At 36.8% G+C, this 23,040-nt stretch overlaps 4 protein-coding genes across 5 annotated transcripts; 1 reads left to right on the top strand and 3 right to left on the bottom strand.

Annotated features, from left to right (window-relative positions):
* Positions 1-519: 519 nt before the first annotated feature.
* LOC137717521 (AAA-ATPase At3g50940-like) lies at positions 520-2,180 on the top strand. Of its 2 annotated transcripts, none has more exons than XM_068456910.1 (2): positions 520-1,735; positions 1,808-2,180. In XM_068456910.1, exons 1-2 carry the CDS (start codon positions 773-775, stop codon positions 2,162-2,164), a joined length of 1,320 nt encoding a protein of 439 aa, XP_068313011.1. In that variant the 5' UTR covers positions 520-772; the 3' UTR covers positions 2,165-2,180. The 2 variants fall into 2 exon arrangements, with proteins under 2 accessions (XP_068313011.1, XP_068313012.1); XM_068456911.1 differs by having other exon boundaries at positions 1,813-2,044.
* A 76-nt stretch (positions 2,181-2,256) lies between these two features.
* Positions 2,257-6,530, bottom strand: LOC137717520 (phosphatidylinositol/phosphatidylcholine transfer protein SFH8-like). Its single transcript, XM_068456909.1, has 14 exons — positions 6,240-6,530; positions 5,691-6,003; positions 5,462-5,561; positions 5,090-5,356; positions 4,915-4,992; positions 4,695-4,799; positions 4,559-4,608; positions 4,371-4,470; positions 4,171-4,269; positions 3,966-4,079; positions 3,626-3,755; positions 3,057-3,460; positions 2,655-2,729; positions 2,257-2,530 (listed from the first exon to the last, which is right to left on the bottom strand). The coding sequence occupies exons 1-14, from the start codon at positions 6,271-6,273 to the stop codon at positions 2,510-2,512; spliced, it is 1,890 nt and encodes a 629-aa protein (XP_068313010.1). The 5' UTR covers positions 6,274-6,530; the 3' UTR covers positions 2,257-2,509.
* A 1,233-nt stretch (positions 6,531-7,763) lies between these two features.
* LOC137718179 (bifunctional nuclease 1-like) lies at positions 7,764-11,064 on the bottom strand. The gene is made up of 11 exons (XM_068457680.1): positions 10,906-11,064; positions 10,231-10,531; positions 9,864-10,034; positions 9,713-9,762; positions 9,518-9,574; positions 9,350-9,415; positions 9,096-9,170; positions 8,798-8,916; positions 8,402-8,493; positions 8,139-8,194; positions 7,764-8,049 (listed from the first exon to the last, which is right to left on the bottom strand). Exons 2-10 carry the CDS (start codon positions 10,511-10,513, stop codon positions 8,142-8,144), a joined length of 966 nt encoding a protein of 321 aa, XP_068313781.1. The 5' UTR covers positions 10,514-10,531; positions 10,906-11,064; the 3' UTR covers positions 7,764-8,049; positions 8,139-8,141.
* Positions 11,065-16,664: 5,600 nt separating this feature from the next.
* LOC137718693 (transcription factor bHLH110-like) lies at positions 16,665-20,747 on the bottom strand. The gene is made up of 7 exons (XM_068458239.1): positions 20,371-20,747; positions 19,240-19,978; positions 18,548-18,676; positions 18,376-18,441; positions 18,207-18,272; positions 17,507-17,569; positions 16,665-17,267 (listed from the first exon to the last, which is right to left on the bottom strand). The coding sequence occupies exons 1-7, from the start codon at positions 20,505-20,507 to the stop codon at positions 17,103-17,105; spliced, it is 1,365 nt and encodes a 454-aa protein (XP_068314340.1). The 5' UTR covers positions 20,508-20,747; the 3' UTR covers positions 16,665-17,102.
* Between the last annotated feature and the right edge of the window lie 2,293 nt (positions 20,748-23,040).

Here is a 23,040-nt window from a genome sequence, read left to right as displayed (position 1 = left end):
TTTTATTTTTGAAAGGAAACTCAAGCTAATGATTTGACTCACATATAACAAAGACTAGCGGCAAAATGAATAGAAGACCACGAGCTATACATTGTTATTGACTCACATATAACATGAGTATAGTCACGTGACACCACATTCTAGTGTGATAGTTACAAAAACAAACTTTTCATGTTAATAAATCTCAATCTCACAATTATAGTTTGAAATGGGCCATGCATTACATTCTGACCCAAAAAATCCAACAACCAAAACCAAAGGGATAGTTTTTCCCCTTCCCTTTTCTCCTTAAGCATTTGGTACGTCGGACTATAATGATTACTTCATTTGAACAGACTAATATGTGCATCGAAATTATATTATTGTGTCTTTGGCATATAAAACGGCATGACGAACAAGACCCATATACCATGAGTCATAATAAAATAGAATAATTTGTGAAATTATATTATCGTGTGTTTGGTATATAATACGGCATGCCAAACGAAGCTTATGTACTACGAGTCACAACAGGAAAACGTACAACAAATAGAATTCTAGAACGGAGAGAGATTGGGAGGGAGCTTATCGTAGAGAAACCACCAACCTAACTAGCTTCGCTCAAAACTCAACTCCCTTAGTCTTTCTCTTCACGCAAACCCGAAAGATAAAACCCTACAAAACCCCTAACACAACCATCATCAGCCGCATCTCAATATTTCATTCAGTCACCACCACCACCACCACCACCAATAACCATCCCCCTCCAACCAACCCAAAAAAGAACTAAACCATGTGGTGCTTGTCGCAGGAAAACCTACCGTCACCAAAAACCATACTATCGGCGGCGGCCTCACTCGCCGCCTCCTCAATCCTGTTCAAAACGATTGCAAGCGACCTCATCCCGGAGGCTTTCCAAAAGTCCTTCTACTCCCGACTCCAGAAGCTCTCCTCCCAACTCACCGTCGTTGTGGAGGAGCTCGACGGCCTGACCCCGAACCAGATGTTCGAGGCGGCCAACCTCTACCTCGGCGCCAAGGTCTCCGCCGCTACGCGGAGGATCAAAGTCAACAAGCCCGAAAAGGAGGAGCAGTTTCTGATCACCATTGATAAGAATCAAGGCATCGTTGATTCTTTCAACGGTGTAGATTTCAAGTGGGTTTTGATAAGCACCGAAAAACCGAACAGTAAACGTGGCGGCGAAAATTCGCAGTCGGAGGTCCGACAGTTAGAGCTCAGCTTCCATAAGAAGCACAGGGACATGGTGCTGAGATCTTACTTGCCATACATTCTACAGAAATCCAAAGAAATTAAAGAGGAGAGAAAAGTAGTGAAGCTTCACACGGTTGATTACAATGGCACGGATTACTGGAGCTCAATCAACCTTGATCATCCGGCGAGTTTCGAAACAATGGCTATGGAGCCGGAGATGAAGGCGGCGTTGGTGGAGGACCTTGAGAGGTTTAGAAAGAGGAAGGAGTATTATAGGAGGGTAGGAAAGGCTTGGAAAAGAGGGTACTTGTTGTACGGACCGCCCGGCACGGGAAAGTCGAGCTTGGTTGCGGCCATGGCTAATTATCTCAAGTTTGATATTTTTGACTTGGATTTGAGGGAGGTTCAGTGCAATTCTGATCTGAGAAGGTTACTGATCGGAACGAAGAGCCGGTCGATATTGGTGATCGAGGACATTGATTGTTCAGTTGAGTTGCAGAACAGAGATTCAGAGAACGAGCCCAAAGCCGTGGAAGATGACAAGGTAATAACAATCTTAGAACCGCTTTTGGTTATTTGAAAGCAATCAGTTTTTAATGTTTTTCTTAATTCACAGATCAGCCTCTCTGCTGTATTGAACTTCATCGACGGACTGTGGTCGACCTGTGGAGAGGAAAGAATTGTCGTGTTTACGACGAACCACAAGGACCGGCTTGATCCAGCGTTGCTGCGACCTGGCCGGATGGACCTGCACATACACATGTCCTACTGCACCTTCGGTGGTTTCAAGACATTGGCATATAACTACCTGCTGATTCACGAGCACACACTTTTCGGAGAAATTGAGATGTTGCTCAACGGGGCACAAGCAACGCCTGCTGAAGTTGCCGGAGAGCTGATGAAGAGCGATGATGCTCATGTTTCCCTTCAAGGTGTTATCGAATTCCTCCGAGGAAAGACTGATAGAACCTGATGGGAGCAAATACTTGCGACCGCCTATCGCTATTGCAATCGCAGATGTAATAGACATCAATTTTTAAACACTTTCTGTGGTAAACTTCTCCATTCTATAAATAAATTATCATCGAAGAGCCATTGTATGCACAAACAGAAAGTTCGATACAGAAGAACTCGAGAATGTTGTATAATACTTTACATTATTCACGATATTATAATGCGTAACGTAGAAGGAAGCTTACAAACAAAAACAGCAGCACCTCTGGAGAGACGAACTTGGTATGTGCGGATGCATCTCAAATATACAAGGAAAGCATGACGAAAATGTCACACGCAGGTCCTCTTGAAGCAGAGATTGTCTTCACCAGCAAGATCTTTTTTTCTGTTTCAGAAAACGAGCATAATTTTCAGTTTCGTGCGCAAAAGAAAATAAACAAGGAAAAGCCGGCATTGATTAAATGTTTTAATTTCGGATGATTCAATTACGAGCAAAATGTTTCACTAACCCGAAGCTTGGCCTGTTCTTGCCTGTCTATATAGGCAAGAAGTTCTTCCTGCCTCATTAAAGCCTCATGCAGAGCCTAATCAAGAAGCAACGTACAGTCCCAATTAAATCATCAAATGATCGAAAATGCAAGGACAAACAAAGATGAATTATGCTTATTGAGAAACGGCCACGAAGCTGACTAAGTACGCAAATATGGAAAGATGGGCATATATATATATATATATATATATGTAACTTGGACAGAGGAAGAAGAAAAAGACAATTAATCCAAAATTGCATCAGGGATTCCGAAACACGAGAAAAAATGTATTTCTACATTTCAAAGGTAAAGACAAGCAGCATATCAATACTGTTGCCAAATTGGCACAACAAAGCGACTATCAAATGAGAGAAAAATTACCTTTTTTGTTGCAATTAACTCTGATTCTAACGCATCTACGCGATAAACAGCAGCATTCAGTAGCTCCACTTTCTCATAAGGCATCTCAAGAGGCTTTGCTTGCAGCATATCTACCTTCTCCTCAAGTTCACCAAGCTTCTTCAAAGCAGATGAGAGAAGGTTTTCCCTGGATAACCCCGGTACGGGTGATGGGGGCCTGAATTCCTCCACGGCAGTTGACTCATCGGTTAGGTCAGGAATCTTGTGGACAGAATCAGAAACAGAGTTTTTAAATTTCTTAGTCGCTCGCAGTGAAAAAGATCGGAATAGTGAAATGAGGGTTACAAAGAAAGCCACAAGCATAGTCCAGATATTAGCACGCATGGCATCTGTTGTTTTCCCCACAGATCTTGGAGAAGATGCCCCTGCAATGTATTTTAATCGATTAATTAGATCAACTATGAATTTGTAACGAATAATATTAACTTTTAACTCTTGTAGTAGCATGGTGTTTGTAAACATAACCTCTGCTAACTATAAACCACATTGTAATTACACGGTACAGGAGAACTGTAACTAGATTTTCCAACCTCTAGAAGCAAGTGGTGGTTGTAATTCTGGTTTCTTCCATCCCATATCCACAGCCTTGTCAACCATGGGAACAAGTTCATCGTACTCCCGCAAGCCGGTAGCAATGCTCGCTTTACCGACTACCCTAGCCTAAAACAGCATTTAAGCATAACAAATACAAGTTCAAAATGTCAACGAAACTAGATGACAATTTATAGCAGAATACATCAGTGTTCAGTAAAGCCAATGCTACACAAAAGTAAAAAAGATTGGTTCCACATGTTTTTGCTGCTTATGATTCAGTTGCGTATGTTGCTAATCATTCTCAAATAACAGATGCTTATCAAACACAACACTTACTTCTTCACAAACAGGAGTCAACTTAGGTTGTAAGTAGTTCCTCGTTGGTTTAGGTGATCCCATTTCTTCCACTTCAGATCCAGACTCTGTGGTAGATGTATCACTACTTCTTATCTGAGCGAAAAATATAGACATAGCCTCAGAGAAAATCTTCGATAAAACGGCTTCTAATGTAGACATAGTAGGATGGTCCAATAGTCCATACCAATGGATTGCGTGGCTTATCACAAACAATTATCCTCCCTTCACTGTTTGAAACTGTAACTATTTGTCTGAAACATTGTGCTTCACCACTAATTACCATCTGCAAGCAAAAAACATTATTTTTAAGCCATACAATAGTACGGTCACAAGCAGAAAGAGGAAGAGAAGGTGAAACAAAAATAACAATCCATCTAACACAACCTTCAGTATGTTTGGGTCCTTCCATGGCCCTTTATCAGACGACATACAACCTCCCTGATCGGAACAGGTACAGCTACCACCTAAAAACTCTGGCAACTCACTGTATAGAGCCAAAATATTTCCACAGTTAATAGTTATGAAAACAGAATGATAACAAACCCACCGAAAAAATAGTGAGCATCAATCACCTTGCATCGATTATTTCAAGTAATTTGCTTTGGTACTTGTTACTCAAAACCTGAAAAAATATAACAATATCAGTTGACCCCATTGATAACTTCAGTCAACAGTGACATCAAATCTTGGGTGTATCACCAACCATACATGAATTTTGCTGGTTGTTCTGGCATCGAGGAATGCTTTAACTGTAGGCCAGAGCACCTTCCTAAAAGCATAACTAGCATTGATTATAAACATTCGGCAAAGCGTCTGCACAAAGAAATTTAAAAATTAGAAGATACACTTCATACGGATTTAATTAAAATCACCACATATCCTGAAAAGGCATCAATTCTTGGAAGGATTACATAAAGAGTCCTCATACCTCAGGATAGTTGTCACTATCAATCTTCTGCAGCTGCTCCGTGAGATCTCGTGCAGACTTGGTAAAGTTTTTAAGACCCTGAAAGAAGCAAAATGGAATGTTAAATTAGCATTTGTATATTTTATGCAAAACAAAAAAAATTAACGAACACTTGAGAAGTTAACTGAAAGTATACCACGCCGTGAACATCTATAATTGTTGTGCTTGAATCTATATGTCTCTTTGCAGCAATTGAGCAGGCTGGAAACTTAATGGCAAAACACCTTTCATACTCCTGCACATGGTATCTCACATACCGTTCCAAGGAAGTCACTTGCATAAGCTTGGTGGGATCAACTTTCCCCAGCCTTTCAATGTAAACAGGTCTTCCCTCCTTGTCAACGCCATGATAAAACTGAGGGTAGTGCTTTCGAACTTCATTCAACTCGCTGAAATCAAAATCCTGAAAGAAAAAAGAATGTGATTTTTACTTCCGCTTATGGGTGGCATATCCACATCTTTAAACATTTTTTTAAATATGCATTGCAGAATTGTCTGGTGAATTTACCTCCAAAATTGTATCAGTACCAAAATCTTTCCTCCATTGAATCATATTGGCCCACATATGCTTTGCTTTCTCGATATCAAACTTCCTTGCTGTCAAAAATCTGCAACAAAATAACTTCTCAGCAACAAAACATACAAAGTAAACAGAAAAAACCAAACTTTCCATATCAAATCTTGTATGAAGGAAAATAAAAAACAAAGAAACTCTGTTTCCTGGGAAAATGAACAACCTCAACAACATATGATAGTCATCATGTCTTGGAGGCAGCAAGTCTTCCGAAATAAGCACCAGCCGAAATGCGTCAACAGCCCGTAGCTCCTCGACGTCCCTTACATCCTCAATCGAAACCGAAGTGGACAGCCTACTACCACCACCACCACTCTTCCTCCTCTTCTTCTTGAGAGAACGTCTGAATTTAGTAGACGCATTGATTGCTTTCTTCCTCAAATTCCCACCAATTCCAGTCCTCCTCTCCTCCTCCGAGTTCTCAAAATCCGATTTCCTTTCCCTCCTTTCGTCGTGGCTAGAGAACCCCTCAAAACCTAATCAACGTCAACAAAATTACAAAAATTACCATCATCAATCCCTATTGCTATCAATCAAAGATAAAATCCTAGTCCAAGATCAAAAATTCAATCACCCCAATCCAAAACCCTAGAACCAGCACAGGCAACAGAATCAAATTTTCAAAAAATAAAAATAAAAAATAAATAAAGAAAATAGGAAGAAATTAGCGAACAGAAGAGATGGGAACCGGTCAAAGAAGGCGAGTACTCACAAGGCCTTGCGAAACGATCCAGTGGTCCGGACATGGCGGCGTTCCGAGAGCTGCTGAAACCGGCGGCGGACGCAGAAGCGAGACTTCCTCTTCCGAATTTCCGATTCTTGGAGTGAAAAATGAGACCAGAACCAGGGCTTTTCGATGGCGGAAAAGGCCTCAGCGTCTCCGAGCTAGACGAAGATTCGGAGTGAGACAGAGAAGTCTGGAGCCATAGGAGGAGACGGATTTAAGATAGAATTTATGTAATCATGATTAAAGTAGGATTTAATTTAATTTTAATCAGGTTTTAATTTGTTTGATAAATGACGGCGATTGCCGAACGCCTCACGGGAAAACGTCGGTGACGGATGAACTAACTGGTACGGTGTAACGCCGTTTGGGAAGTTATATACACGCGCCAGTTAAATCCAACTGGGGGAGGTTGCCACGTTGGCATAAAGCGCGGGACTTGGCGGGAATTTAACACCGGCGTTACGACTGTTGCTCTCTCTCTCTCTCTATCTCTCTTTTTTACTCTTCCGCGGTTTCGGTGTTTAACTTGGCTTGGACCTGGGGAAACGTAAATTACTGCTGAAATCAGGGTTAAAAAGGTAAATCAGGTTCCGTTCGAAATTATGAAACTAACTTCGTTCTTTGGGAGACAGCAGAATCCGTATTCTGTTTGCTAGAATCTCAATAATTCGTAAATCATATTCGTTCATCGTATATTGTGAGGTTAAAAATTATTTTAAATATTTTTAGTTAAAATTAAACATAAACAATACCTAACAAAAAATGATCATACGATATAAAATAAACGGACACGATTTACTAATCTTCATAGACCTCACCAAAAAGATCCAAAGAGGATCCTGTTGGGAAACAGCAATAATTTTGGTAGAGAAAAATGCACAAATCATGACGCATTTTAGCTGAATAATAGAATGCAGTTTATTTTTTGGTTGAAATCATCTCGTTTTCTTGCCTCTTACGTTTCCTATATTAATTTTGAAGGAGTTGTCTTGTCTTCTAAATGACGTAGTCAAATAATTTTAATCAACTTACACGAAATAAATCTACCACTATTATAGCAATTCAATTGAATAACACATCATATGTTTCTTCCCACATTGATTAACATTATTTGACCCGAAAGCCACATGATAGTGCTATTTACCCTAAAACAAAATAGTAACAAGTTTACCCCCACATGGTGTCCATCTCTTTATTTCAAAAGGGGACCAGCAGTTCACCCTTTTGGAGCCTAAAAGAGCCACAAATCATGTAATCCACCAGCACCAAAGATCTAACCCAAGACATGCCGTATAAAACACATACCTCAAATTGTCCCAAACTGGACCATACCGTGGTGGTTCACAACAATGGTGTCCTGAGCCACTGATGTAAAGAAATGTGAACAGTTTTACACAGATTTGTATTAGTGGCTCAAAACGCTATCATGACAGTTAAAATGTTCACAAGGCAATACGTCGTCTGAGCTTGAACTTTTCTAAGTAACGCATGCCATTCAGAAAAATGGTATAAGTTGGCATGGAATCACGCATGCCAATCACAATACGAACTCTCAATTAAGTGGCTTAGCAGAAACCAAGAAGTGCCATTACATTGCTAGTAAGTTTTAACTATAGTCTATACATACACGTAATTATTTACTATATTCACAGGCTTTTTACATCATATATTCATATATATATATATATATATAAGAAGAGCGGAGATGCACGGCGGATTGCGGGTGTAGCCGATGAGCTGATCAAACTTCCAAGAATGCTGTCTTATGTACAATTTTAAATCCCTACGGGCGATTCTGAAAAAAAAAACACACGTGAATTCGGCTTGCAGTTACAGTTACACTCATAATTTCGACTAGTTTGGGGACAATGGCGGGCTTCTTACCGTTCATGCCAAGTTCTTTCTGGCACGAAGTTGGAGGAGCTTGTCCCTCCATTGAGCTGTAAGGGAGCATGAAAATATATATGTGAGATTCAAAAGCTCCAACAGCATTGATACAAACACAACCAACAATAAATGAAAGAGCACCAACAATAACGGGCCCGAAGCACCAAAGTCTAGTCCCATTGAATAGCAGGCAACTGATTAAAGTAACATCACAGGACTTTGATAGGTGAAAAAAATACTAATGGACAGAACATATTTACCAGCATCTCTATATCGTTCCTCAACCGCAGCTATAAGCATGTTGCGCACAAGATTAAACTCCTTCGTTTCAACACATGGTTGACCATTTGGCCTGAAACCATATAAAGTTTCAATTAACTCCTCTATTTTACAGAATGCCAAATTTAGACGTAGGTTCTACCCTGATCAGATTGAAACACCTATCTACATGAATTTCCAAAAGACTGAACATGCATTTAAGTTCACTGTAGACAGCCAGTTATATCATCTGATCACAGTCAGATTTCATTCCCTTAACAACTCACCTCATCCAAGACCAACCGTTACATCATCTGATCAGTTAGATTAAATTCAATTCAGGAATAATCCCTTCGAGATTGAACATAAGACCCATGTCTAAGACATTCAATACTCACCGATCCAGTTGAGTAAATAATAATCCATCTGAAGCAGGGCCTTGAGTTGAGAACTTTCCAGATTCGATGACTTTCATTCCATCGCTGTATGCCAGGTACTTGTTGACCTGTATGGGAACCTGCACAGAACGTGGAAAGAATACAGTTGATCACAAAACGGCTATTAAGCATTTAGAGCCTCCTACCCTTGTAGATTACTATATTGCTACATTTCTGAAAGTTCAAAGAGTTTTAGCAGGGATTTTAAGCAATCTACTTCTACGATTCAAAATGTAGATCTAAAGAGCATAGTATGTACCTTGCACCGTACAGCAATGTTGATGGCGTCTGAAGGCCGAAGGTCAAAGCTGACACACTCTGTCTCACTACCTGCCTGTGATCACTTCTAACAGTGTCACCATACACTTAACTAACCAACTTAAGAATTTAAATTTCCAGAAGTAATTCAGTCCCTCCCCGCTTTCCCCCCACCTCAAATGACCATAAAAGAATAGTAATAATAATTAGATATAATAACAAAAATTAAGCCGAATGAAGTGTGAAGGTATATGCCTTTCTGAGGTATAGCTGAGCAAAATACGCCTCATGCACTCTCTTGGTGACTCTGACAAGTCGGACCTGCAGAGATCGAAAACAAACAAAAACAATTAAAGATCATGAAGAATGTACATTAATGGACAAGCATTGTCATACTGTACTAGAAGGAGGACACAGGCATACCTCATAACCCATCTTGTCAATCATCTCCTTCACCACTTGATACATAGTTGGCCTAGCCTGCAAACATAACCCAAAAAATTTAAAGAATTCCTACATTAACCAATATGTTGGCAAGGCCTAATTTTGCCCACTCAACAAACGCAGATAGACGAAATCTTAATTCAAATGGAAGGACAATGTAGAGAGAAACCATACAATAGGAACATTGCGGATTGCTGCCATAAGCAACACACTAGGCATCTCCACTGCAATCAAGGGCAATCCAGAATTCAAATTGACTTTCTAAGGTAAATTTCAAAGGTAGACAATTTGTAATGTCAGAAATTATTAGTTCAGGATAACATACAAACAATTATTGGGAGAAGAAGACCGGTCCCATCCTCCATCTTCAATACAATTGCAGGATGCGGAGCATAATCGGGGAGATGCCCCCCTTGAGGGTTGTTATGGACACACCTCATGTGCCTACCATCCCGCATCTTGATCATGAATCCATCAATTCCGCTCTTCACCTCAACTATACCAAAAACCGTACGCAGACACTTATTACTCAACGGTTCATAGGATACAAAATTACACAAGAAAGTTTACAAAACCGCAATCATTCAGTCAGCTGCTTCAGATCATTGGCATTTCAATTATAAAGATTCATAATTCAATTTCAAGACGGCGTTAAAGGTTTACAAGAATGAGCAAGCTGATCAATAGCGTACCGGCTTCAAGTACGCTAGAGTTGACATAATCTTCGTCATTTTCATTGAAATTCTCCGCCATGCTTCCGTTCCCATCCGACGAAGAACTGAAAGTACAATGCACTCTTGTGCATTTTCGAGCATTTCGAGGGCGGGAAGCAAAACCCGCCTTCGTGATACTGCCGCTGATCCCTCGGAATCCAAGCCTAGCCTTCACCAAAGGGCCTACCAGAGGCAGAGTGTCAAACCCCGATCGCTTCGCTCGAACGGTGGGGCAAATTACCGGCCCTTGCAAACACGCCATCTTATACTACTCCAAAATCTACAACAAAATAAACAAATTAAGCAAACATGTGCTGTTTGGTTGCCGAGAAAATAAATAAAACCGAAAAACTGATATTTTTTTCAGCATATATATTTGGATAAATTCGTACATAGGCTGGAATTTTTATGCTTGATTAATGCATGATTTCATAATTAGATCACGATTTCGAAATTTAATCACGAATTAGTAAATTAAAATGCTAAAAAATTAAATTAAAAATCCAATCTCTCCCTCACTCTCTTTCAAATTTCCAACACGCAGTAGTGAGCTCCAAGTTTTGGAGAGTATCAAACACTCAGCCAATCACAAATATTAAAACTGACCAGAACCAAAAATCAAACCTTTTTTTCATAATAATAAAAAAATCAGACCTTTTTAATCACCGATCAAAGCTTTCTTAGCCGTCCGTTTCCCGGAGCTCGATTTTACCGATTCTCCACAGATTCTAAGGATTCCGGAATCCAATTCCCAGAAACTAACTTCAACGTGAAATTCAAAAGGATCTGAATCCAAGCGATCGAAAGACAGAGAAATGATCAGTCCAGTGAGAGGAAGCTTCTGGATGAAGAAAATGGAGATTACTTTGGGTTGTAGAAGATTGGAGAAATTAGGGAGAAGGAGGATCACAGAAAAAGGAGAGGCGAGAAGATAAGAGATTCTTCCGCCGTATAAGTTGTATTTATCAAGAGAGAAAAAAGGACTCTGCGACAACTTGAATCAAGTCTGTTTTCTTAAATTACGTCTCTGTCCTTGTTGAAATGTGAGCTGATTTGCCAACTCAGAGAAAATTTTAATCTGTCAGAAACACGACTCAGTGAACCATGCATCATAATATAATTGGTTAATTTTTTTAAGAACCGATTGTATAATAACAATGGTTATACTGAATTGTGTTTTCAGCACTCTATAACAAACAATATTATACATACTAAAGGAGAGAGAGTGGGCTTAGCGTTTCAATAGGCTAGCAATAATGTGGTTTATTTTCGCCTTTGACGATAATCGAACTTAAAATTTCTCACTTATAAGTGAGAGGAATACTACAAAACGTAGTATGAAGTGGCAAAATCTCTGGTTAACTTCAAATTCGGATCCTCGCTGAATCATCTTGGTAAGGATTCCATATCTTTTCATTGTATATCGTGTGATCATAAATTATTTTAAATATTTTTATTTAAAATCAAATACAAATAATACTTGATAAGAATTAATCGTACAATATACAATAAACAAATACAATTTACGAATCTTCAAGATTTTCACCAAAAAAAAATGGGGAGAGGATGCTGTTGGGTTAACTTCAACTGACTGTTGGCAACATTTTGATCTGAAGAAAGGGTATTTACGACTTTTGAGCGGAGTGGATAGTACTGGTCTGACTGAAAGTAGCGGCTGCGCGCGTAGAATGACATCATTGCTGCATGGACTGAGGTGCAACGGTGCCGGCGGTCGACGAGATCAAGAATCGTACACGACTGCCACGTGTGTCCATTATTTAGGGTGATGTGGGTAAGGTTCTTCTTCTTCTTATTCTCTTTCGCCCTAAAAAAATATCAAAATTGTGTTTTGTCCCAAAATATTGTCCCTTTTCCTCACCTCTAATCCTCTTAACTCCTTTAAAAATAAAAAAAAATTTAAAAAACCTCTGGTGAGAAGACGCTCTCTGGATCTCAGTATTCGGAAGCCAACAGATTGAAAAAATGAGGTTATTTATTTTAACTTATACGGTTCTATTTAGTCTATTTTCTCTGCCTACTTTATACAAACCAAAAATTTGAATATCTTTTTTTCTCTCTTCAACGACTTAGATTTCTAATATTTGAACTTCGGACACTGAGTTCTAAAAAAGGGTCTCGACTCGAAAACATGGACTCTATTATGGCAAAAACCTTTAGGCTTGTTTGGTGGGCTAGTTTGAATAGGTTTGACCAATTAAAATGGACTTGAGTCTAGTATGTTATTTGTTGCGTCAAAATATGAGACGAACAAGATTGGACATGATGCGTTATGAATACACAATAAAGTAAAGCTATCTAACATATCCTTACACGTTAATTATAAATCATGTCTTACAAGTCTCTTTCAATTCAAATCTATCTCTAACATCCAATCTAATCTAGCCTACCAAATGGGCCATTTAATTAAAGTGTTCTGCTGGTGTGCTGATTCAGAATTTCAGACACACAACAAGTCATGGTTTTTATCTTATTAAAATCTGGTCCATGTCAATGGAATAAGTGGCCTATTAGTTTCAAAACAAGGATTCGGATCCTCTCCTGAGCTAATGGAGAGGACCCTCCTGATCCATTATCTTGGATCGTTAGATAAAAATTCAACGATTATAATTAATATAATTTTGAAAATACTCCCTGTTTGTAGCTGTTGGATAAAAGTCTTTTTGAATATTGGCAAAATTTCAAAGTCGCTTATTTTTAATGTGTATTAATATTCCAGATAAAATGTGGAAATTTTATTAAATTAATCGGGAACGAAAGAGACAACTTACCGGAAAAATAAGGAAGAAATCATCATTTATTGTAAACTAATATTAGTTTAATAAGGTAATAAGGATTAATTAAGAGGCAACTTACACCATTAAATAATTGATTTGTTAAATAAATGAATGAAAGTAACATGACCCTTTTTTTAGGCAACCTCTTATGTGGGGTATATACCACCAAATCAAGTCATCTAAAACGTATGAAAGATGTTTTCATTCAATTTTTACTTCTTAAACACTTCTCTTAATTTTCAATCGTTAAATTGAAGGAATTGAAGAAGAGCATTGAATAAAAATTAATAAAAGTATGTGAGAAGTAAAAAATGACGTGTGATAATACTTTTTTTTTTTGTTAGTAAAAAGTCTAAGAAAGAAATTTACGTCAAAATGTCACGAGGACAAGCGACTACAATTATATCAGCAAGAAAAAGACGTCGTAAGATGAAGGAGTTTGTTCAAAAAATAACCAAAACTCAATGGCTTTTTTTGTTTCCAGAAAACACACGTTTGGTACTAAATAACTCACTCATTTGGGGAACCCTTTTTGGCTAGTGAGAGCGGACAGTTCAAACTATAACCTTAGGTGGGGTTTTCTTACCAGTTGCAATATGGTATTTTTTAAATAATTTATAACTAAATTGATTTTATTAATAATTTATAACTAAATTGATTTTATTAATTTTTGCCTTCTCTCTATTTCATTTAGGCATGACAATTTTTGCACGACTTGTCAACCCGACATAAAACGACACGAAAATAATAAGCTTCAAATTAACCCGTTAACAATTTGGGTCGTTATCGGGTCGCCCTTTAATAATCCGTCAACAAGTTGGATCGTTATCAGGTTACTCGTTAAAAACCCAATAAAACATATTTTTCAGATCTAGACATTAGATATAACAATTTGTTACAGGATCTGTTAGTTTGACACGAAACGACACGATTCGTTAATGAATCGAGTTATTTATTAATAACTCATTAAGATAACGGATTTGACATCTCATAATCCGTTAAGATAGCAAGTATGATACAAAAAACAATACAAACACAACAAACGCGACTCATTTACCAAACTTAATTTTCATCCGAATAAGAGCCCTAAACACCAAAACACAAAAAAAAATAGGTGGTCCAGAAATCAATATTGTTAATCTTCCCGAGTGGTCCGTTAATATCTCAAAATTAACAGAGAAATATTCGAATGAAATGTACACAGTCCAACGTCCCTTGGAAATTCGGAAATCGTAGAATTACAGCTGGGATTGATTGAAGAGGCCCTTCACAAACTGACAAACTATCGGCCTCTCTTTTGAAAGCAGATTTGTTAAGTTGTTAAATTCAAACATGGCAGCCAATATGCCTAATCATATACTCCTACCACTATCTTATTGGTCTTTCTTTAACTCATGTGGATAATAAGTTGGATTTCAAGTATTGTAGTTGTATTATAGTTGGTTCATTGAGTTTTCACTTATTAATGTAACTAAATCGTTATAATAAAAAAAATTAATTATTAAATTTTAGGGTTAGGTATAAAAAATTGTTCAATTTTTTTTGGAGTGATTTCAAATTAATCTCAACATTTAAGAACATTCCAAATAACTACTAACATTTTGAAAATCAAACATTTGATAGGTTATTGAGGACTTTATCAATATTAAGTGATGACGTTATTGACATTAAATAGTGAGGTGTACAAATACTAAAATTGATTTTCACTAATTGACGTTTTTGGAGTTCTAATCCCCCAAATTGACTCATTTTAGTCAAGTTAAACCATAAATTTGCTTAGCTAAATGGTGTCAATTTGAATATTCAAATCTCATAGATGACTTGAGAGTTCAAACACACTTAATATTTGTCCATGTCATCACTTTACATTAGTGAACTTAACAAATGTCCCTTTTTTAGAACTTTAGATAGTTATTTGAAATATTTTAAAAGGTTATGATCAATTTGAAATCACTCCTAAAGGTTGGGTAGTTATCCGGACTTAAACTTTTGCAAAGACCAATTTACATACATGTTTTCTTTTCTTTTCTTATCTATTTTATAATTTATTATTGAACTTTTGCAAAGACCAATTATGTTGTGTAAAATTTTTACAATGGCAGTTTTTAGTTGGTTAAGAGTATTCGTCTTGATCCGAGATCATATGTTTGAATTTCCTTTCCGTAATTTAGATGATTTTATGTATGTTATTATATTGTTTGTCAAAAAAAGAATGGGATTGTGTTAATTATTTAATGTTCTTTTTGAGAAGAAAAACCAGATATCAAGAATGTTAAAATTGGGCCTAGAGGTGGAAAGTGGAAACGCATAAAATAGGCTGGGAGGATAAACCTGGAGCCCAAAACCTAAACGAAGCTTGGGGGCATAATTGATGCTACCAAAGGATTGAAATAGAATGTTGTTGTGGTTTATTTTAATCTGATAAGGGAGAGAGGAGGTACAACAAAGAGAGTAGGAAGGGAGATGCGTTTGTAGGGCTGCGTAGAGAATGTGTTATTCCTTACGCATTGCCTTTATTTATAGTAATACAAGTCATAATAGAAAAGAATAACTAGTATCAAATCTAATATAATATTTACACAATCACACTTAAATACAATGTTTATAACAAATGTGACTTTTATAGGGTGTATTCAATTAGGATTTTGAGGAATTTTAATTCTTTAATAAGTTTAGGGGTATTCAATTAGGATTTTAAGTGATTATCTAAAATTTAAAGTGTATTCAATTAGGACGTTAAGATAGTTTATTAAAATTCTTAGAAATCCGGGTGTATTTAATTAGGATTTCAAAGAGTTTTATGACATTCTAGTGTATTCCATTAGGAACTGATTTAAAGAATTTTGAAAAGTTAAAGAATTCGAGGGACTTTGAGAGATTTCGTTGTGTATTTAAGCATTCACAAATTTGACTTATCCTCTTGAGATTTCGAGGGAATTGAATCAAAATTTTACATGAAAACTCTACAAATCAATTAAACTTCATCGATTTATAAATCCATTAAAATCTCTCAAATTTTTAATTGAATACACCGTCATGTACACTGAAATAATAATACGTTATTTTGAGCATTAATAAATGGGTTTTTATAACTTTTGATCCCCAAAATTAGACCAATAAATTAAAATGATCTTTGAAATTGAATCTATCAATTTAACCTTTGAAAATAGGTCTTCGAAATCTATTTGGTAATTTTATGATTGGATTACATCCAATCGTAGGTGACACATGGACTAATCATAAAATCGCGGTAGGGCGTCCGAGGCTTTTGCCCATGCGTCGTCGTTTTCGTGGTGGTCTACCACTTTCGATTTCATCGGCCCACTTTTGGGGCCCTTTTTATCCGTCTTTTATAGCCTTCGGACATCACTAAGGATGCAGCTGCGATTCAACGAGGATTTATTTTTTATTTTTAGTTTTGTTAGTTTTAATTTTTAATTTAAAAAAATGGTTCTATGATTAATTTATGTGGCACCATATAATTGAATAAGTGATATTTACAAAGAGAAGATTTGACAAAAAGTTAACGGAATGATAAAATTGATCCGTAAGACTCATTATCAGGAACTAAATTAATAAATTTTCTATTCCAACAACCATTTTGATTGATTGGTCCAATTTCAAAACCAGCAGTGAAAAAAAATCCTTAATAAATTGCATTCATAAAGTATGTGAAACAAGGTCCCCTAAGGCCGAGAGGCTAGATCTAGTACTGGTACACATAAATTGTTAATGGATCAAACTTGGTCCATCCATGAATACTTAGAGGACGACCAAATTTGCTCCATTAAAACTAAGAGGGGATTTATGATTCACTATTATTGGCTTCAAGAACGAAAATGATTTCCGTACACCTTTTTTTTTCTTCTGCACACCTTTGTTTATTTCGATTTCATTTTGGTTTATGCAATCCAACTCACAAATAAGCAAGGGTGTGCAAGAAGAAAAAAAATGTGCGTAAATCACTCTCTAAAAGAATAAGCCAATTATTCAGCTGACCCAGACTTTTTATCTTGATTTTATGATACTGACCATATGTATTGATACTCATTACTATTACGTCCCTCCACCAAAGTTAGTCGTTGGCCAAACGTTTCCACAGCCACCGCCACCACCGCGGACGTCACCAGTCACATAAGACATGCACGACAATGGCACGAGGCAGAGCCCTCTACTTCTGAGATCTCGCGTCTCTCCATTTCCATTGATCTCCGCCATGCCCTAATCATCATTATTAATTAGTAGGATGTCATCTAAACTAAATTATGAATAACTTTCACAAGAAAAATGCATGTAGGGCAAAAGACTAAAGTCTAAAGAAAAACAAAAATATCTTATAAAACAACAAAAACTAGTTTCTAACAATTTTTAGGCATTTTAATCAGGGTTGGCGTATGGGATTAATCATGATATTAGACTCACATGAACTCCAAATCATAAAGAAAACCCTAACTACTTACCCCTTGTAATATTGTTTTTGAGGTCTTATTGCGAGATGACTTCATGTACGGGACACTTAGTGTCTGCACAAAACGTGTAAAATCAAAAGAAGGAAATATTATGATTCGATCTGTGACTCATACCAAGCATGCATGCAGAGTAATATTGCGAATGTCGTGATTAATGAATGACAAGACATCTTTAGTTAGATCCCAAGTCCAAATTAAGATAAGATTAAGCCAGACACGAAAAAATGAATATATTTCGAGTGTACGTCTATAGTGGTTTCCTTTTTTGTTCTTTGAGAAAGATTGATGAAACCCATTTTATTTTCTTCTTGATATCGTGTTTAGTTCAATCCAATGGAGCCACGTGGGCATGAAAGACCAGACCAGAGACAAGATTACTTATATAGTACTGCATGATTAATTTGCAAAACAATGAATCGCAGGTATCTATATGTATGTAGAAAACCTGACAGGAAGAAGAGCCACTATATGTGTGTGTTACGTCTTGGCAAAAATCACTTGGAGAAAGAGATCACAGAGGTAAGGTTAAACCTTCAAAAGAATGGCAAAAATTAAGAAACCCTAGCAGCTAGGGTTGTGTATGCATGTGTCAAACGTAGGAAGAACTTAACTTATACGTAGTACAGTTTGTGGGATTAAAGAATATTAATCAAACCGTAATTAAGATTAATGAAAACACTTAAGTACATACCTCGACCTGGTTTTGAAGGAATTTGATGTATCCGATAGCCTCCATTAGTACGGATGCTGTGTCTGTCTGCAATAAAATGGTATAGATTTGCTAATTACGTGCTGTACTTAAATAAACAGAGAGAAAATAAATTACATGTAGACTAAAAAGAACAGAATAAAAACTATACCTTGCCGAAAGGTGCCACCAATTGTTGAAGAGCTGCGATTCTATCTCCTAATTTTTCCTTCCTAACCTGTATTATAAAGCAAATAATCTTCAGGTTTTGTTTGTTTTTATTAATTTTTTGCAAAAAAATAATTTCAGCTTCAGAAATTGGCTACTATAACGATGAATATTACCTTAAAGGGTGGGCATGAAGTGCGCGACTCAAATCGCGATTTCTTTGGCGCAGCTGCTTGAGTTGCCTTTGGCTCAATCAAACTGCCGGGTCTCTTCACTTCTGTTATTTCATTGTCGAAAGACGATACCTAATTTGAATTTTTTAAAATTTTATAATAATTAAGAGTAAATTAAGATTGTTGTAATCAGATGTAAATTGATCACCAAAACCAGTCTTGGAAAGAAAGAAAAAAAAAAGCATTCTGAAAAAGAAGATGCAAAGACTGTATAAAGTTGAAGGCATACCCCAATGTTGCAAAAAGGAGAGGTGCTTAAATGTTCTTTTGGTGATATAAGCAAATAAAGATGTTTAGAAAAAAAGTATATTAACTTTTGGATTCTACTTTATTTGTTTAGCAAATTGTTACCATGTTAATTACTTCCGCTACATCTACATGTATATCAAATCCCATAAGCCTAACATATCAGTTTTAAGGTTTAACTTAGTGTAACAGTTAATGTCTCACTAACCATAATAACAACTATTTTAATGGTATATGGAAAGACATGGTATAATGTTATGCGTGGACGTTAATACATTACAAATACATTTGTAGATTAACTCAAGAAGAAAAGCTAATGTTATCTAATTATTAAGGTTTAAGTAGGGTAATATAGCTAGTCCTGCTAAAAAGAATAAGAAGAAGAATACCTTTCCTTGATGCATCTGTTCAAGAGTACCAAACGAGTTCTGCCTCTCCTTGTATAAGCCACAAGTATCATGTGAATCATTAGGCTGAGTACTAAAACTACTACCATCGCCAGTACTAAATCTTGCAGAAGCACCTAAGAGATCCATGGCCTGCAAGTTCATGTCCAAGCTAGAGCTCGAGAGTGTAGACGAAGACAACGATCGGTTCAAGTTGGAAACGTTTATGCTCGGATAAATTTGGCTGAAGTGCCCCGCAGATCTGCTTGGCATCGCTGGCGGCACACCTCCCATTAGATTAGAGTTGTGGAGTAGATGATGATGATCATTTGAGTAAAATTGATGGTGATCTCTAGCTGATGGTGAAATTTGATGATGATGAGGAGCATTAAAAGTACTATTCATTTGGCATCCAGAAGACAATGTCTTGAGCAAGAGCTTCTCACTGAGATCATTCATGACCATTTGATCTTTTTGCTCATTTTTCATAAATTGGAAATATTGGTCATGTTCGATGCTACTGCTAGACACGGCAGCGGTCAGCATTTCTGTTAATTTTGGGAAGGAACTGTGATGATCTAATGAGGATGATGATGAGAGCTCTTCTTTAATATTAGCAAGGTCATGGGCAGATTGATGATCACTAGTAATATTAGTGAGCCAGTGAAAACCCAAGTCTGGAACCATGGAACTGTTGAGGGGATCCAAGCTTGAATTTAATAAAGAGTTACCACTACTGCTCCTGCGCAACATTTAATTAAAGTTATCATGAGAAAATTAATTAAAACGAATTCCGAATGATATATAGAAAAAAAAGCTTAAAGAACCTATATATTCCAAACAGCAAGAACCTAACAAGCAAGAAAGTTCTAGTTCTAACCATGCACTTCCTCACTGATATGAGCATCAAATACCAAAAAAGAAAATATTAAAAAGAAAGATAAATTCCCGATTCTCTAAAATTTCTGAAGTATATATGAACTGGAACCATGCACTTCCTCACTGCACTCCCTATGAAGTATATATGAACAACCAAATGTTCACTAATTAATTATTTAAATTTCATTTCTGAGGGGGGGGAGAGAGAGAGAGAGAGAGAGAGAGAGAGAGAGAGAGAGAGAGAGAGAGACTTACAAAGTAGTAGTAGGGGTCCAAGCATGCTTGGTTCCAACTGCATAGCAAGATGGGGTAGTAGCTGCTAAAGAAGAAGACCCAACAAGATTCTCTTGGAGCTGATGATGCTGTTGGCGATGGAGATTTGCAGACTCCATAATTAATGATATAATTGTTATTTTTTTTTGTTTTTGAAAAAGCTTGAAAATCCCAAGATAAGCAGTAATAAACTAGACCTAATTAGGGTATAGCTTAGCTCCAAGAATCTATCACTCAATTGAAAGAAAGGAAACCCAGTTATTCATGTGTGACACCCACATACCTTGCTCGGTTTGCTTTTAGCCAAGCTAAGACACTTTTCTGAGTTTTCTTCTTTACTCTTTCAAGTTTACAGCATGTGTTGATTAAAGTAGCCTTGAAAAGAAAGAAAGAGAGCGTGAGTACTTATATCATCTCCATACCTCTCTCTCTCTCACTTTTTTTTTTTTTTTTTTAATTTAGATTTTCTTTTTACTCTCTCTCTCTCTCTCTCTCTCTCTCTCTCTCTCTCTCTCTCTCTCTCTAGCTAGGCTATATGTTATTTTGCACTCTCTGCAATTACAGGCGGATGATTGTGTATTTGTATACTTCCTCTATGCCATGATGAAAATCTCTGCCTTCGATCCCAAGGCTGTCAACCAGGTCTGAGAAGAGAAATGATAGTAACCACGCTCTATTTCTCTCACTCAACCGGCCCACATGTCCATGGACACACACACCCCATTTGGCATGCTCGGCATAATCAGCAAATAGGAGTTCTCTGCAGTGAATCACTCTCCAATTCTGTCCAATGAATGATAATTAGGCTCAAATTTCGCATCATTAGTAAACAAAATAAGTTTAAAGACCATATGTGTCAATTCTATAAAAGATATTAATTCTGACAACAAAACAATATTCTTATCACAGTTTGGCAACATATAGTGCATACATCTTCAATTATGAGTATATATCTAAGCGATGTAAATGAAGGTTAGCTTATTTTTCTGTATCTTGTGATATCGATTGCGTAAACATATGAAAATCATTAATCTAAATTGTAAAAATCATCACTAGATGTAAAATTGGAAAGCGATTATAATGAAAATTCTCTAGAAAGTTTATGCATATGGTGATGGCGGATTGTGGATTAAGTCGTCCTAAGATTTTTTGTGTTCATGTTGTGAAGATGAGATAATCAAGCTGGTATAATTACTTGGGAATTTCATGAACCAGATTGTAAGAAGATAACAATGATGGATTACGAGTTTGTATGTTATAGGAATAACTAAATTAGCACATGATTGTCGAGGCAATCAATATTGCTCAACAATAACTTTGCCTTTTCGTAAAATTGTATCCTTTGGGGTTTTTGGTGGTGAACATCACTTCCGTTGATTAAAGTGCACGTCTTGGAGGATGGCAATCTTCAAGAGGGACAAGAAAGGTCGATGATTGCAATTAACCTTCTTTTTAGTGTTTGAGACGCACACGTAGACACAAATCTAGTATTTTGATTTGAAGCCTTGTGTGATCAACTAGCTAGCATATAGCTACGTTGAACGCAGACTTCTATCACAAGTAGTCCTAGCAAAGCCAGACATAGCTAGTCATGGCTTTATAAACTTTTGAATGAAATAGCTAAGATATCTTTTTATCTTGACAACATTTGTATAAAACACTAAGAGAACTGCATGTTGCATGTGGCCCTTTTGTGTTTGTACGAATCAAATTAATTACATATATAATCTTTAGTTTATCCCCTTGGAATTAGGGTTAGATCAAGTAAAGAGGGAGTTCTGCCCCCGATGATCCTTTAGAATGGAAAAGGATATTCTCTGGATCCCTTCCATCAAGTCCACCAAGTCCACTCATCCAGGCCATTGAAATTTGATCCAACGGTTAAAGTTATTATAACTTTTAAAGGGGCCCCCTGTTTATAGCGGTTGGATCAAATTTTAATGGCCCGGATGACTGGACTTTGTGGACTTGGTGGAAGGGATCCCTTTCCCCTTAGAATAACTATGTGATTGTAGCAACTTTTTTAATTGAACATTCTCGTCTCTTTTTATAATTCTACAATATTGCACAATGATACGAACCATATAGTTTCAAGGTCACTTTGTAAAGACCAACTATGCTAAATTAAATGTGAAATTGTTTAGTCATCTAACGGTTATCCAATAACACACAAATCATGTTATTCAATTAAACTTTTAAATTTCAACAAAACGGTCAAACAATTTCTAATTAATTTTTTGCAAAGTTGATGTTTAATAAAGGGTAAAATAGAAAGTAATAGCTCCAATCATTGTGTAACATTGAAAATGAGAAGAATGGTAAAGAAGGTAAAACAAGAAGGTCCGACTGAGTAGATCAATAGCATACCGGGTATAGTTTAGGGTTAGTGAGATGTGTACGTACTTAGGAATGGCTTGTCCCAAAAAGAGATTTCCATTCATGTGTGTAGGTTCAACGACAGTACAGTTGCTTCTATGTTTTGGTCATACGATTGGTCTCCACTTTATAGCCTTTGTTCTTTGGTTTTTAAAGCAACTTTGTGATGCATATGGATTGGAAGCTGAGTAGATTAGACGAACATTGACGATTGATCACATCAGTTACAAATCAAAGATTCGTGTGGAGATATCTATAGAGAAGATTGATATTTAA

The sequence above is a fragment of the Pyrus communis genome, chromosome 15, assembly GCF_963583255.1.
Source record: "Pyrus communis chromosome 15, drPyrComm1.1, whole genome shotgun sequence".
Lineage (NCBI taxonomy): Eukaryota > Viridiplantae > Streptophyta > Magnoliopsida > Rosales > Rosaceae > Pyrus > Pyrus communis.
Note: the sequence above shows the minus strand (reverse complement) of the source record. Positions and strands in the feature narration are given on the sequence as shown.